At 32.9% G+C, this 18,518-nt stretch overlaps 1 protein-coding gene and 1 pseudogene across 1 annotated transcript; both read right to left on the reverse strand.

Moving 5' to 3' along the window:
• Nucleotides 1-2,748: 2,748 nt before the first annotated feature.
• LOC145941437 (uncharacterized) lies at nt 2,749-6,207 on the reverse strand. Its single transcript, XM_083047550.1, has 8 exons — nt 6,202-6,207; nt 4,557-4,637; nt 4,077-4,439; nt 3,934-3,993; nt 3,728-3,839; nt 3,460-3,596; nt 3,185-3,235; nt 2,749-2,943 (listed from the first exon to the last, which is right to left on the reverse strand). Exons 1-8 carry the CDS (start codon nt 6,205-6,207, stop codon nt 2,749-2,751), a joined length of 1,005 nt encoding a protein of 334 aa, XP_082903676.1.
• A 1,971-nt stretch (nt 6,208-8,178) lies between these two features.
• LOC145941438 (uncharacterized) lies at nt 8,179-18,026 on the reverse strand (annotated as a pseudogene).
• Between the last annotated feature and the right edge of the window lie 492 nt (nt 18,027-18,518).

Here is an 18,518-nt window from a genome sequence, read left to right on the forward strand (position 1 = left end):
TCCTTTAGTAGTGACAAAGCTTTATATTGCAGCGCGTGATTACATGCTTTTTATGTTTTAGACTGACAAAAGATGCAACTCGTATGCTTATTGCACAATTGGTGCCATTCATGCCACAAATATCACGGACAACTGCAATATCTCATGAATTACAGGTACAATATATTTTGAATTTTCTATTTGTGTAAAGCTATTAAATTCCTAATGATTTTTTTAACCTTTCTGATTCAATTCTTGTTATTTTATTTAGATACTAGCATCATTAAACTTCTTCGTATCAGGATCCTATCAGAGAAGAACAGGCCAAGATTTCTTTACGTGTATGTCTCAAACGTCATTGAGCCGTTCCTTTCATGCGACTGTCAATGCATTGAATTGTATTATTGACGATTGGATTTGTTTTCCAGTAACCGCTGACAGAATTCAAAGCATCAAACAAGGGTAATAATTAATAATTATATGATTTATGTATGTACGTAGAATGCAGATCGAATAAATATAAATTTCTAGTCAGTTTTTATATTATAATTTTATATAACATTCAATATAAGTTTTAATCAGTAGATTATTAAGGATAAAAATATTTTATTAATCTAATATTTATTTTTCAGATTTTTCAGAAACGGCGGTTTTCCAGGAGTTATTGGAGCAATTGATGGAACACACGTTGCCATTTTTCCACCAGAAATTGAGGGAATACCTATTTATCAATCGAAAGTTATATCATTCGTTAAATGTATTGGTTGTAAGTATATAAATATACTGTGTAATGCTGGAATATGTATCACAATAAATAAATAATAATATTAATAATAATAATACATATATATATAATAATGATAATAAACTACTAAATAATGTAATTTCAGATTTGTGATTCCAAGTGCGAAATTCTTGCCGTAAATAGTGCCCATGGTGGCCGAACACACGATGCCCGAGTGCTCCGATCATCGAGAGTATTTGCTCATTTAGAGCAAAGGCACAGAGAAGGTGAAATAAATTCCTGGCTTCTAGGTAAATAATTATATTGTAATAATGTAGGCTTTCCAACAATGACACAGAGCGACACAGTGTATCGTTCTATCTTCTTTCAATACTAGTGAACAGCAAAGATAGAACGATACACTTGTCGCTCTGTGTCGTTGCTGGAAAGCCTACAAAATCCATAATAAGAATTATATTCAATTATATTCAAGCTTCAAGCAGTGAACTTCTTTTATAGTATTTATAATTTTCTTTAATTATGCATCTATCAAACAAAAATATTAGCGTTGGTTAAAGACTAACATTGTACGTATTTTAGGTGATTCTGCATATCCTCTTCTACCTTTTTTACTGACGCCAAAATTAAATCAAGTAGAAGGAACTCCAGGCGCAAGGTATACAGATCATCATGTCCGGACTCGTGTGACTATAGAGCGATGTTTCGGCATTCTAAAAGGTCGCTGGCGTTGCTTACGGAAAGAACGAGCTTTACATTATTCTCCACAATTTGCTGGTAATTTCACTTTTTAATTCCATTTATTATTTTATAATTTTCTTTATAACTTTTTTTCGTATTTTTAACTGCTTTCGCAACAGAATCAAAATGATCTAGATTAAAATAATCCGTGGCTATGATTGGTCAAATTTGAAATTTCATTATAATAGTTCTAATGAAATTTCAAATTTGAATAATTATAGCGCAGAGATCATTTTAATCTGAATCATTTTGATCTGTCGCGAAAGCAGCCATGATTAAGTTTATGATTAAGTTTTATTTTGCTTTTACATTATTTTATATGTTAGTTTAAGGTCACTATTTTATAATTTTACTATTTTTTACAATCTGTATATATTGGTGAAATATTTTGTTATATAGCTCTCATTGTTAATGCTTGCTGCATTCTACACAACATGGCAATTAAATGGAGAATTCCAAACGATGAAAGATATCTGGATGAAATGGATATTGAACCACCGATACCATGTAATATTGCCGAAGAAACTGGAGAACAAACCCAAACTCGAGTGATTCAATGGTATTTTACTAATTAATTAATCCTTAATTCGATGTTATATTACTAGTATTTTTTTGTAATTTTATCAGTAATTTTAAGGTGCTTTTGAAACATTTTTTAAACAAACCTATTATTGAATTGTCCGACAAATCTGTACAATATTTTACGTAAAAATTAGGATGTATATTGAACGTATATTATTTTAATAGTGGGAATGAAAAAGTATATTATTTTATTTGTAAACAACTGTATGATAAATATATATGTTTATTTACATAAAAAATACAGTGTACTTTATTTGTAAATTTTAATATACCTAAACAGGTTACACATTAATCAAGATTTTGGAAATTAAATTTGCAAAAATTAAATAATTAATTTTATAATAACTAATTTTGTAATTAATAAGTAATTTTATAATTAATAGTAAAATTATTTTCTAAACCATCTATATAATGGAGAGTGACAAAGCAATTACTAATGATATTACAAAAAAATTATATAATTCTACAACTTAAAATAACAGCTTGTAAAATGAAAACTAATTAACAAAAAAATTGCACCAATTCTTTTAATATTTATGAAGAACAAAACTCTACCATATGTAAATGAATTTCGAACTGCAAAATAACTAATTGTGAAATAAAAACTAATTAACAAAACAATTGCACCAATTCTTTTAATATTTATGAAAGACATGAAACTCTCCCATGCAAACTTCCCATCAATGTACTTTGTTTTCCTTATTTTATTCCAAATATTGCGGAGCAACGGATCGAATTATATTCGTTAATTCATCTACCTTTTCAATCAACGATGTTAGAAGTTCGTTGCGTTCTTGGTAAGTTTGTTTTTTTAATTCTAACTCTTCTTTTGCTACAGTCAATTTTTCCTCTTTCAATTGTAACGATCGCTCCTGAATACTGCAATAATCCACGGTGTGCTGTTCAAATAATTGTTTAACATTCTGCTTTGTTTTCTTGTTACCAGTATCTAAAAATTAAATATAATTAATATCAATTTTTCTCAATAATAGACATCGAAAGATAAAATAAAATAAAATAAAATAGTGTTAATATATCACACAAGAGAGGAGTCGTCAATAGTTATTAATTTTTGTTACCTCTGTCATCAGAATATTTCTTGTTTTTTGTTGACATTGTGCTGGAGTTGTGACAATGTACTTGTTTTGGAATCTGTACATTTTCTGTAGAAGCAAGTACATTGGAGGATATCTGAAACAAAACAAAATACATTTATATACTTTGCAAGAAATACAATAGATACAGCGTAAAGAAAAGAAACATCATATATGTTATCATTGCACTTATATTTATTGGAAGATTCTCTGTATCATCATTTATTATGTCATTGTCAAAGAGATTTTTCTGAAATTTGTAAGATAACAATAGTAAAATTCTAAATTAATAATAATCAAACTATAGTAAAACAATATTACTTCAGCATTGAGATGCAAGAAGGAAGTCGTATCTTGAGGTCTTTGGAAGCATAAAGTTTTTTGGATCTGTGAACTCTGCGAGGTCAAGAACTCTTTGGTGGTTTGCCAGTTCTGTTTAATTTTTTTGTTACCCATATCTAAAAGAAATTCAATATTATAATTAATATCAGTTTTCTTCAATAATAGATGTCAAATGATTAAATAAAAAGAAATAGTGTTGATATATCACATAAGAAAGGAGTGGTCATTAGTAATTAATTTTCATTACCTCTGTCATCAGAATATCTCTTGTTTTTTGTTGATATTGTACTGGAGTTCTGGCAATGTACTTGTTTTGGAATCTGTACATTTCCTATAGAAGCGAGTACATTAGAAGATATCTGAAACAGAATAAAATACTTTTATATACTACTTTGCAAGAAATAGATACATCGTGTGAACAAAAGAAACATCATATATTATGATTGCACTTACATTTATTGGAAGATTCTCTGTATCATTGACATTTATTACGTCACTGTCGAAGAGATTTTCCTAAAATTTGTAAGATAAAATTAATATTAAAACTCTATAGTATATAATAATAATTTTAAAACTCTACAGTAAAATAATATTACTTCAGCATTGAGATGCAAGGAGGAAGTCATATCTTGAGATCTTTGGAAGCATGAAGTTTTCTTGATCTGTGAATTCTGCGAGGTTGAGAACTCTTTGGTTTGCCAGATAGGAGAATCCTGCAGATTCTGTGACGTCAAAGTTTTTTTAGCGGTCAAGTAAGTAGAAGTAAAGTTATTATCGCCAATAGCTCCTCCTTCAGGAATATTAGACATTCCACTGGCTTCAGGTGTTAGAAATTCTAATAAATCGTCTTCGGAGGGGCTAGTGTCTAAAGTCTTTGGTGGTCCTCCTCCAGTGCCTGCTGAGTAACTTTTATATGTGGCTACTCTTTTTAACAAATTCGATTTCCAATCACGCCATGTCTGTAACAAAAAAAGAATAATCTTGCCATTAGTATTATGTAAAATAAGATAGTATTATGTAAAATAGTAACTAACAAGTCAAATTGATATTTATTTAACATATATATATATATTTACCTTTGCCCATTCTTTTGGCAACTTTTGAGGACCGCAGCCTGCACAATTGAGATCTGATGTTATTTCCTCCCATAACTCGTCCTATAAAAAAATATGCACATATTTACTTGTAATTTTTATTTACAATTTATTATTTCTATTATTTAACATTTTTGAAAATAATATTTATGTCATAATAAAATAATTTATAAAATCACTTACTATTCTTTTTTTAAAAAGAACACTCTCTTCTCTCGACCAATACTGGCAAAATTCTTTATTAGATAAAATCACGACGTTTCGACCAAAGTTTTAGGTCCTTATCAAGTGATCCCTAATAAAATACAGAAAATCAAATTTATAACGCAGAACGAAAGAATATAAAGTAACATAAATACATACTTGCGAAAAATAGTTAAAATCTTAGTAAGTAAACGAGTGAGTACATGTCAAATAGACATAATGTCTAGTCGTCGAACAGAAACAAGCAACTAAACGACCTTTATTATTTGGTCATAAATGTTGTTTAAATTATCGGTGTCCTTTTGTAAATTTATTGTGTTGTTATTTTTCTTAATAAAGAACATTTCAGCAATCTCTCTTTTCCTAACATGTTTTTCACTGTGTAATATTATCGGCATCGACCAGTCAAAATCATGATCAAATTCAATTTTATGTTTACTGACTACTGACAAATTGCTAGAATGCATTTTTATGTTGCTGAAATGTTCCTTAACCCGTGTGCTCAGATGTCTTTTTGTTTGTCCGATATATGAAGTATCACAGTCCTTACAATTAATTTTATAAACCACCTCCGTTTTATTATCACGATGTAATCTATCTTTACCCAATTTTATTAAACCATTTAATTTATTCGGTACATTATGTACAACATTAAAACCTATATTTTTATAGACCACATCGATGTCAGTCAAGCCATCTATATATGGTAAGGAAATAAAACGAGCTTTGTCAGTTATATTTTGATTGGTCATAGAGTTATTCATTGAGCTATATTTTAAAAAATTAAAATTGGTTTGATTGATGATTTCACCTACAGATACTTAAATACCACTAATGGGAATCTGCCTCGTTGTTATGGCTTGCCGAAGGTCCATAAAACTGGTTATCCTCTACGCATCATTGTATCTTCACTGGGTAGTCCCGTATACAATGTTGCTAAATATATTCTTGGGATTTTACAACGTTCAAAATTGAATGCGAAATCTCATATTAAGGATGGCTGGTCCTTCGCTGCTAATTTGAAAGATAAAAATATTGACGAAAATGAAATTCTAGTTTCATTAGATGTGACTGCTTTATATACAAATATTCCTAAAGAATTAGTACTGAGTGCCATTGAAAAACGTTGGAAAAACATCGCTCCTAACACCAAATTTTGTCTTTCCCAATTTTTGTATGCAGTCGAATTTATTCTGGATTCTACGAGTTTCACATTTGAGGGACAGTTTTATGAACAAATTTTCGGCAGTCCAATGGGGTCTCCACTGTCACCCATCTTGGCAGATATTGTGATGACCTCGAAACACATAGCCTAAACCAACTTGGTTTCAATGTCTCCACATATTATAGATATGTGGATGACATCTTCACTATAATTCCTAAGGCGAAAATTCAAGAGATTATAAGTGCTTTCAATAATTACCACCATCGCTTAAGTTTTACTTATGAGGTTGAGTCTAAGGGTTGTATACATTTTTTGAACACAACGATCATTCGATCAGGTGGGAGGCTTTTAACAAATTGGTATAAAAAACCCACATGTTCAAACAGATATTTAAATTTCTATTCAAATCATCCCTTCAAATATAAAATGAACACTATTTTTAATCTTGTGGACCATGCAATGTTATTATCAGACGAACAGTTTCACTGTGATAATATCCACATCGTTAAACAGATATTGTACAACAATTGCTTTCCAAAAAATATCATTGATCGTTGGGTGCAAAAAAGACTTAATGTTTTTAAATATAGCTCAATGAATAACTCTATGACCAATCAAAATATAACTGACAAAGCTCGTTTTATTTCCTTATCATATGTAGATGGCTTGACTGACATCGATGTGGTCTATAAAAATATAGGTTTTAATGTTGTACATAATGTACCGAATAAATTAAATGGTTTAATAAAATTGGGTAAAGATAGATTACATCGTGATAATAAAACGGAGGTGGTTTATAAAATTAATTGTAAGGACTGTGATACTTCATATATCGGACAAACAAAAAGACATCTGAGCACACGGGTTAAGGAACATTTCAGCAACATAAAAATGCATTCTAGCAATTTGTCAGTAGTCAGTAAACATAAAATTGAATTTGATCATGATTTTGACTGATCGATGCCGATAATATTACACAGTGAAAAACATGTTAGGAAAAGAGAGATTGCTGAAATGTTCTTTATTAAGAAAAATAACAACACAATAAATTTACAAAAGGACACCGATAATTTAAACAACATTTATGACCAAATAATAAAGGTCGTTTAGTTGCTTGTTTCTGTTCAACGACTAGATATTATCTATTTGTATCTACATGTACTCACTCGTTTACTTACTAAGATTTTAACTATTTTTCGCAAGTATGTATTTATGTTATTTTATATTCTTTCGTACTGCGTTATAAATTTGATTTTCTGTATTTTATTAGGGATCACTTAATAAGGACCTAAAACTTTGGTCGAAACGTCGTGATTTTATCTAATAAAGAATTTTGCCAGTATTGGTCGAGAGAAGAGAGTGTTCTTTTATTTTAATTCTATCTGGCGATTCGTTACACATTGTATTGTTAATTCTTTTTTTATTTTCGCGGTTATAACGTAATCTGCCTCTTTCAAAATCGGGATGAGATCGCATAAAGTTTATAAGTATTTGTTTCTGCTTCTCCGTCACATTCATTTTTGTTAAAAAAAGTTTTTGCAATAATGGCGTGATACTTTTTATTTTAGGTATGTACAGAGTCACACAGAGTTCTCTCCATCGATAGTTGTCTCCCACATTATTCACATTATCACATTAGCAAATCTAGTGATTTCGTATTTTCACTTTGACTTTACAGAATCGCACGAACAAACTCACGTGAGATGAAAGTGCGAAAAACGAACGATCTCACTTAAATTACAGAATCGATGCCCAGACTTTGTCATGCGGAATGACTGCGCATGTGTAAAGACTAGACGGACTGGGCCTCATATTACAGCTGTTGATTATAAAGGGAAAAGGATAGTTTAAGAGGATGTTAAAGCCATTTAAAGTACTGTTTCGAAATATCTTTTTGTTTCAAAATGATATCTAAGAATTTTTAACGTGTGTTTTCTCGCCTCTGACGTCATAATTCCAACATGGTCGGTGAAGATTCAGGAGCCTTAAATAAATATCAAAATTAATAAACTTCTAAAACAAATATCAAAATTAATAAACTTCTAAATAATATAAACTTCTGTAAATTGACAGTTCAAATAACGTATAAAGCATATAATCATATCAACATATTCGCGAATATCGCGCGCGAGGTCCGAATCGCTGTTTATTTTACTCTCATCATCGAGAACGTCGCGTTGCAAAGTGCACGCAAAGACAGAGGCACTTCCTTTTTTTTAGCTGATAACATGTATATTATGCAGTATCATTGGTAGTTGTAGTGGTAGTTGTATGTCTATCTGTGTTGTCTCTACAACAAAAAAATATGTAAAAATTATAATAGTAAATAATTTAATTGATTAGTACATTCAGTTTTAAAATTTGTAAAAATTTACTTTTTCTTTTGGTAACGTTCAATTGCATGCCGTAACCACGACTTAATTGGTTCAGCAATAATTTGCTCTCTTGAGTTTGCAAAATAAACTCTTACAACACCTATATAAAAAAATCATCATATTTTGTAAATTATATAAATTATATTTAAATTATATTTATTATATTTATAAATTAGTGTTATAATTAAAAGTGATAATATGATTATACTTACTCAATATAATTTTCCGTAGTTCCAAATCATAAAATATTCGTTATTTTTTTCCTTCAATGTAATTAAACATACACGCTAATTTATCAGAAATTAATGATCGTAAAAGATTAAATACTGTTCTTATGATATCATTACCGCCAATACGCGATAATTCTTTAATCTGTAAATATACGTAAAAGTATACATTAAGTTTGTGTGTGTGTGTGTGTGTGTGTGCGCGCGCGCACGCGCACACACACACACACACACACACTTATAAAATATATATATGTACACACATGTGCGCACATACGCACACATGCACACACAATTAATTCCAATTTTTCCAATTTTAACACTTACCAATTTTTGGCGATTTATTTTACCTTCAATTAACAATTTTTCAAAACTCTGTAAATCTTCAATATTTTCAATGGGAAAATTATTCATTATATCTTGTTCCACTGTTTCGCCTTCTGTTCCATGAGAGGAAGATATTTGAAGGTTTTGTAAAATATTATCAAATCTGTTATTCATAACATTCCCTTGTTCTTGCAATGAACGTAGTTGATATCCTACGTCTACGAGTTTTCTAATTATGTAACGTTGAAAATCAGAATTTGCTAAAATTACATAATAGTATATTAGTACATCGTAAAATAAAATAAATACACACGTTATATATTTATAAATGATAGTTTCATACTTACTTAAACCAGTATTACTTGTATTACGTTTAGCGCAAGGTTCGTCATGTATATCATTAGATAAATTATCTTTATTACACGTATCTATAATTAGAAAATATGTCAATATATATTTTTAAAAAAGCAATCCAATGTAAACACGAATTATCAGTAATATAACATCATCAATGCTATAATTTCTCGTGTAATACAATGTAATTAATACGTAACATGCACATAATATGCATTATTACATTTATATTGTTGAATACGAAAATATAACATTGGTGTATAGTATTATTGTTAGTTGATGTTTATTTGATTTTTTAATTATAAATAATCTAAAAATTACCAGAAATGAAATCACTATCATTCTTTTTTCTTATTTCGCATACATTAGTCTCTGTAGACATTTTCAGTTCTTTTCCTTCCAAAGTAATTACAGCTTCTTTTCTGAATGAACCAATCAATAATAATAATTAGTTATACACTTTTACGTGTATTATATAAATATATGTACAATTTGTTTCATACTTACTTATACACTGTTTCTTGGATTTGTCATCACATTTCTTTGATTTGTAAAATGTGTTACTTTTTATTTGCGGAACTTTGGGATAATGAGATAACTGTATATTTTCTTGATCACTATCATTATCATCACTGCTTGAGAGAATCTTTTTTGCTCTTGCTTTTCGAGATTTCTTGAAATCTTCTAGATCGTCGTTTTCCGAATTAATGTCCGACAAAATTTCAGCTTTTTTAAATTTTAATAATCCCTTGTCATATGTACCTAAATGGAAAATGTAATTGATGCTTAATAAGTATAACAAAAACAAGAAACTTATAACAAATGTTCAATGTATACAAACTAATCATAAATAACAAAATTTATACTTTGTATATTTCGTAAGTAACATACTTGAACTGGCTAAGACTTTTTATATTTTATACAATGATCAATTATTTTCATATGGTATGAGGTTCTTTACAGCTTTCATACATTTTAAATGTGAAGTAAAATTTGGCCAACGAGCAGCACTTTTATCTTCTATTATCCAGGAGGTGGGAATCATTTCCATACCATCTTCAAACTCAACAATGGACCTTAAATCTTCCATTATGTATACGTGTACTGTACTGTAATATCTCAGGTAGCAAGGTATCGTTATTATGACGTCATTTTAAGGTCATTTCTCGTCATATAACGTCAGTCGACTAAATAATGACGTATCACATACGTGACATTTTTGACGACATATTATCGTTATTGAAATAACGTCATTTAGTTGTCTTTTTAAGATTCTTTATTTATCAATTAACTAATATTGTTAATTAATACGTAATATTAAAATTAATGTACTTATCCCACCGAAAAATGGTGGTCGAATCGACCAATCATTTCTTGCTGAGATACTGATAATAAAAATAATAAATATTTTATAATACTTATAAAGTTTACATTTTCTGTTCAAAACTTTTAGAAATATATATATTTTATTGTCAATACTTTTTAAAATTTTGATATATTATTTCCGGAATAATAATCTGTATATTTAGTAATTTTTTAAAATATTTTATAAAATAAATAAATTTAGACATTTCTTTTGAAAATTATACTCAAAATATTGACAAAAAAAAATATAAAATGCAAAAATTATAAAACTTTCCAGGTGGCAAATGTAGTCATTTTGACTTAATTTGACGCCAAAATGATTACAGTTGCTATATCTGAATTATATTGAAAACTGGCCTATTGAAAAGCTCCTGCCAATTTGGTGTGTTTTGTTTTATCGATTCAATTTGGTAGACTACGTTGGCATTTATGAAAATTTTTAATTTTTATTGCATATCCAAAGTTAAATAAAGACAGATGATGCTCTCGCGAGCGCTGCGATCGTCATATTAAACGAATCTTAATCTAACCTAATCTTACACTGGCTAAATGAACTGCATGGTCAGTGTCTCGGTGATCGTGTTCTTTTGTAATTTTTATCATCAAGACAGGATTCGAATTAGTGTCTTATTTTAGACAATTTCCAAAGTTTAGTGAAGTTTAAAAAAAGACAAAGTACATATATATATATATATATACACACATATGTATAATATTATCGAGTTCGATCAGGCAGCAGGTGATGGCCTAGCAATTGTGCATGTCTAAATGGCTCACTCCGCGAAAAAAAGAAGTATTTTGGCCTCCTTATAAAGATAGTGGAGCTTTCAAGCGAGCATTAATAAGGGGAGAAGAAATTAATGAAGAGACTTGGCATATTTATGGAATAGATCGCAATTTCTATGAGACTGGTAAATATCTAAATCTAATAACAAACTAATTTTATAATATAATAAATAATATAATACAATACACAAATAATTACATGTTTACAAATAAATTCACATTTCCATAATGTTGATGTATTATTGTTAATAACCACATAATGAATATTTATAGAATATTAACTAAAAAATAAATATATTTTATTTGTTTTTATTCTTTTAACAGTTGTATTTTTTTAAACTTAAAACTTTTCTAACTAAATTGATAAATATTATTTTATTATATTTTTATTAAATTTTAAACTTTAGTTTAAGTCATTATAATTTAAAAATAATCATTAGAAGCACGAAAATAAATACCATTTTATTATTTAAATGAAACATTTTTAATTACATAATTCTATTTTATATCCGATTCATCTAAAAACTTTTACATCTTTTACTATTTCAAAATGTTAGGTGATATTTGAACTTACAACTTTTTAATTAAAATATTTTAATTGTACTTATAAGTCAAGTGATTAATTATATATTTTTTAGTTCAATTGCAATAATAAAGAATATAAAAACTTAAATAAAAGAAATTAAATTATTAAACATTTCAGTTATTAAAAAAATGTAAAATAAATGTTAATTTTTTAAATAATTTTTTAAATAATTTTAGATAATTTAGGTAAAGCTAGGCACAAACTTTCCTTGGCAGAAAATACAAGTGACCTTAATACTGAACCAGAAGAAAATGTACAACCTCGAAGAAGAATAATTAAAAGACCAAAACGATTATATAGTGATGCAGAGAGTGATGAAGATAAAGATGATTGTAGATTTGAGCAACCAAAAATCACTGTAAATAAAACATTAGGTAAATATCATTAGTATGATCATTAAATATATTTGTATTGTAGCAATTTCAGAACTCTAAAAACACATATTTGTTTAATTAATTGCGTATTCTAAGATAATTTTTTACATTAAGAATTATTTTTAAAAATTTTTGAAAATTTTTATAAAAGTTTCAGATTTAAATTATAATCAGTTCAGTATTGTGCTCTCAAAATATTTTACATAATTCTTTTTAGTATTATTATATAAAAGTAAAAAATAAATTACATCTTTATTTGATATAAGCACATTATTGAACTCTTATATTTGTATAATTCTCTTATGCTTGTATAATTTGAAATAGAAAAGTATACACACGCACACACATATATATACACACACACAAATATATATATACATTTTTATTTTGCTTTTTTAGAAAAAGATTTTGATAAAATTAAAGAATCAAATAATCGAAATGTTCGAGATTGTCAAAAGTCACAATGTAGTACAAGTTTTGGTAAGAATATTTTATTGATAAATAATTTATAAAACTAGTTTAATTTTATATTAGTTGCTTAAAATCTGCCTAATATGTATGACGTATAGCAATTCGACATAAGGAGTATTCTCCTATGATTATAATTACATCACTTGATAAGGACCAAAAAATAAAGGTCGAAACGTTGTGATTGTAATTAAGAAATACATTTGCCAGTTTGGTCGAGAGAAAAAAGGAGTTTAATAATTTTAATTTTATGGAATGCAATGTTAATAACGGCAATAATACTGATATTGTTGCTAATGATAATATTAATATTAATACACCAAGAAGTACACCAATAAATGAAATAGATTCGAATGCTGATACACCTCGGAGTCTGACTTCTAATTTTAACCAATTTGGTAAGTTTCATGATATTTAATACATTCGTCATTTCTTTATAAATGATTTTTTTCTGCTATATTAAACTTTAGTATTCAACTATTTCACTACGATTATTTTTAATTATTCTATAGTTGAATAAAAGTTTTATGATAAAATTATTTTGCTGTTTTCTTCATCATGAATTTATATTTTATATATTAATATTCAAAAAGTTTATAGATAGATAGATAGATATAATTTTATTGTCCCCCTTAGGGTTTCAATTTCAATACATTGTATACACTCTCCTCTAGCTCCATTACATAGAATAATAAAAAATAAAACAATAAGAGTATAAAAGAAAAAAGCGTAATATCACCTATTAGTACAGGATTCGGCAAACAAATGCCGATACAGTAGAGTTAATACAAAAATAATACACAGGCGCATAGAAAACCAATTCCCGCCTCTCGCCGCTAACCTACCTCTCTACACACACACACGCCTATCCCACCATCCTACCTCTCTTCTTAACCTAACAACTTAACCTAATGTTTTAACCTAATGACTTAACCTAATGGGACTTCCGCTTCCGGCTTATTTTCCTCTATATTCCACTACATGCGAGTGTTTACGTGTCTCTATCTCTCTCTCTCCCTCTCTCTCCCACCCTCTCTCCTTCCCCCTTTCCCCAATCATTTCTCCCTTTTCTCCTCCTCTTCATTGCTCCCTTGTGATAACTCTCCCCACTACCTTCCCTGATTCAATTCTCTCAACCACTTCTCTCCATCCCCCTCTTCCCCTAAAACTATCTCTACCATGTCCTGCCAAATCCCCGATCCTCCCCATCCCAAACACTCCTCCCAGACATGTTCCCAATTCTCCACCCCTCCCCCGCATATTCTGCACCTCCTCTTCTCTTCACCTGCCCAATATTTATTTCCCCTCATCCCATTCCCTAACCTAAATCGCGCAACCCTCTGCCATCTCCCTTCTCCCCACCCCTTCTTCAGATATGCCGGAATACCTTCCCCTTTGATCCATTTATACCATACATTATATTCCGACCCCTCAATCTTACCCCTTCTTTCTTCCCTCTGTCTTTCCTTGTCGCTTAATTCTATTTCTTCCCATCGAAATTCACCCTTCTTTCTGATTTCCTCCATCTCTTTTAAGCTCTTTCCCTTATCGCTGAAGAAGTGTCTCTTCTCTCCTCTTCCCATTTCGATAATCCGCTACCTTTTTTCGCTCTGGTTATTTTCTCCCAACATTTCCTCGCCAACTGCCCTCCCCTTCCCTCTTCCAACCTTCCCTCATATCCCCATGCCCTTCTACCCATCCTTGCCCTCATATTTTCCCTTTGCAGCTCTTCCCTTAGCATATACCCCGGTGTCCCCCATTCCACTCCCATTACCCATCTTAGACATCTCTCCTGAATCCTCTCTATTCCTTCTCTCTCTCCATCTCCACACCTCCACCCCATATCCCAGCACCGCCCATATTAACGCATCAAATAACCATACTCTTTTCCCCCAATCTGCTCCAAAGCGTCTCTTCCCTATTCCCCATACTTGCCCCAGTATAGCTGCCCCTCTCGCTACTCTTTCCCTTACTTGCTTATCCTGCCTTCCATTTCTCTGTACTATATATCCCAGATATTTATACTCCTTGACTTCTTCTATTTCCATCCCCTTCCATCTCCAACTGGCCTTCTTGAACCTCCCTCCCCCCTTCCTACACCTCATTATCTTCGATTTCTTCGTATTTAATTCCAATCCCTTTCCCTCTAAATATCTTCCCAACCTCTCTAGCATGCACCTCATCCCTCCCTCTTCCTCTGCCATTACCACATCATCTGCATAAGCCAATGTGTAGACTTTGTCCCCTCCCAACCTCATCCCTCCCCATAACCCCCTCCTCATCTCGTCCTCCAAGTCCGCCATCAATAAATTGAAGAGTAACGGACTCAAAGGACATCCCTGCCTCACTCCTCTTCCTGTCCAAAACCTCTCCCCTGTCTCCTCCCCTATTTTCACTCTGAAACTTACCTCTCCCAACACATCCTCGCACCTTTTTACCAAACCCTCTCTCACCCCTCTTCCCCTCATTGCCGCTAATAATACTGACCTATCCACCGAATCAAACGCGGCCTTCAGGTCTACGAAGAATAATACCAACATCCCCCTCTTTCTACTGATTCGTTTATTTACCAGGTAATTTAACACATATACATTATCCATCGTCCCCATTCCCTTCCTAAAGCCCGTCTGATTCGGTGGAATCAGCCCCTTCCCTTCTATGTCTATCCTTAACCTCTCTGCCAACACCGCCGTATATACCTTGTACAACGACGGTGTCAGCGTAACTCCTCTAAAGTCCGAAACTTCTTTTCCTTCTCTCTTCTTCAAAATCGGCACCACTAATCCCTCACACCATTCCCCTATCCATCCCTCCCCCTTCCAAATCCTACTACAAGTCTCCCATACCCACTCCTCCATTTTCTCCCCTCCGTACTTCCATACCTCCCCCGGTATCCCATCAATACCCACTGCCTTTTTCTCCTTTATTTTATTTATCGCCCTTCTTACTTCCTCCCAACTTAATGCGTCCTCCTCCTCCCCCCTTAATCCCCCGTGCATCCCCCTCACCACCCTTGAATCTACTGCTCCTAGCAAATCCCTAAAGTAATTATCCCACCTACTCCTCTCAATTCCTTCTCCCGCCTCCTTCCTCCCTCCCTCCCTTTCCCTTCTCACTATCTCCCACACCTGACCCTCCGTTTTCGCCTCCTTGGCCTTTTTTATCCACTCCTCGTTCTCTTCCTCTTTTTTCTTCCTGCACAGTTTCCCATACCCTCTTTTAATCTCTTTATATTCCATCCCCTCTCCTCCTTCCCTTCTCCATTTTCTCAATTCCTTTCTCACCTTTCTTTTCTCCTCTCTGCACTCCCCGTCAAATCACCCTCTCTCTTTCCCTTTGTTCCCCCCTTCGACCTTGTTACCCTTCTTCAAGATCGTTAACAGTTTTTCCTTCATCCTCATCCAATCCTCCTCTAATCCGCTCTTCTCTCTTTGTATCTCCCCTAATTCTTCTCTGAATTCCTTTCTCCTCTCCTCAGATCAGTTCCATCTTTTAATACCCTCTTCTCACTTTTTGCTTCTATTAACTCCTACCCCTCTGATACCTATTGTCACCGGCATATGATCCGAGTCCACTCTTACCCCCACCCTCAGATACCCAACCCTATCCCTTACTTCCTTGTTTCCTATAATATATAATCAATCACTGAATTCCCATTTGGCCCCATATATGTCCAATCATCCTCTTTATCTCCTTCCATCCCTCCGTTGAAAATTTCCCATCCCATCTCCTCTAATTTACTCACCACCATCCTCCCATCCGCATTTACTTTCTTATCCTTTGACTTTCTCCCTTCCTCTAACGAACTTATCTCCTCCTCCCAAATCCGGCCCCCCAAACACCCTGTCCTCGCGTTGAAGTCTCCACCAATTATTGTCCTTGTGTTTTCTCCTTCCTCCTCCATCCATTCTTCCATCCCTTTCAATTTTTCCTCTATATCCCCATTTATATAAACTCCCACCACCCTCCATCTCTCCTTCCCCAATAAGACCATCTTTTCAATCATGCCCTCCCTTTCTTCTCCTGAATTATTTTCTATAGTTATCCCCTTCCTAACTCCCACCACAATTCCTCCCATAGCCCTCCCCTTCTTATTTCTTCTCTTAGCAAATTGAACCTCCCAAATAAATCCCTTCGGTAACCTCCCTCTAATCTTCTCCCATCCCTTTATATCCACCCAGGTTTCTATTAAAAAGATTATATCCCTTTCCCCTATCATTTCCCAAAACTCCGTGTCCTTATTATTTAGTCCCGCCACGTTCCAGAACATCATCCTCCATCCTTCTTTCTACCATTTCTATTTATTCCTGTATCCCTCTTACTCCCTCCCCTTTTATCTTCTTCATCCCTTTCTCTCCCCTCTCTTCCTACTACTCCCCTTCCCCCTGTAACCGCTTCCCCTTTTTTCCTCGCTCCCTATCTCCCCCTCTATCCTCTCTCCCTTCTCTCCGCCTCTACCTTCTATCCTCAAATTTTTCACCGTTCCCCCCTCCGACAAAAGTACTTCTCACCCTTCGTCCCACCTCCACCATTTTCCCCCCATCCAAATTTTCCCATATTTCACCCATGTCCTCCTCCCTTCTTTTTCCTCCGCCCTCGCGATCTCTCTTAGCCACCACATCATTTTCCTCTCCTTCCATGTGAGATCGTCCTCTATCCTTTCCTCGCTCCCTCTTAACCTCCTTTTCTTCACAATTATCTCTCTCTTCATGTCTATACTCTCCAACCTCACCATCGCTATACTAGATCTATCCTTATTTCTACCTCCTACCCTCCTTATATTCTCTGTTCTCCCTTCCACTCCCAATTCTTTGAATAACTTTTCCACCTCCTCCCGTAACTCCCCCTGCCCTTCCTTGATCCCCTTTATACCTATTATAAGTATATTCCTTCTCCTCTCCTCCCTTTCTTTCCTCTCCAGATTCCATTCCAATGAGCTCAATTTCCCCATTAACTCCCCTATTCCCTCCCTCCTTCCCTCTCCGATTTCCGCCCTCGTGCTACCCCCTTACCCCTTACTTAATATCATCTCTGATTCCGACCTTTCCATTCTTCTCTCCATCTCTTTCAGTCTCTTTTTCAATTCTTCCTTTTCAGTCTCCCATCTTCTCTCCTTCTCGCTTAATTCCTCCCTTAGTTCCTTTAATTCCCTCCTTATCTCCACTTGCCCCCTTGTGCTTTCTTTAATCTCCTCTTTAATTTCATCCTTCATTCCCATCATCCCCGCTAATAATTCATTTAATATTTTGTTTTTTAATTCCTTATTCATCTCCCTAATATAATCTTTCCACCCTTCCGGTCCCTCCCTCTTTTCCTCTTCCGGTGATCTTACTATTCTTCTACTTCTCCCGAATAGCCTCTTCCTCTCCCCTTCCCTTTCTACTAATTTTCCTATTTCCTCCTCATCCCTTTCATCCCTTTTCCTTTTTAATATCTCTTCTATTGATCCTACTGATCCTACACTCCCCTTTCTATCATTCGTTGTACTTTCCTTAGCCCTCGTTTTCTCGTCCATATTCCCTTCTTCGTGCTATACTCTATGCTTATCTGTTCCCTATGCGCTGCCTATCGCAATTTCTCTGCTCCCGTTCCGTACGCTTGCTCCCTTTCTTTATCCCCACGGTATTCAATTCCCTAGACCCCCTTCCACTCCCTCCGTCACCCTCATCTATCTCCCAAACTGCTAACTCACCCAGCTGTCACCGGTTTTATT

Source organism: Prenolepis imparis, unplaced genomic scaffold, assembly GCF_030444845.1.
Source record: "Prenolepis imparis isolate NDT839.2.m4 unplaced genomic scaffold, iyPreImpa1.0 SCAF_10, whole genome shotgun sequence".
NCBI lineage: Eukaryota > Metazoa > Arthropoda > Insecta > Hymenoptera > Formicidae > Prenolepis > Prenolepis imparis.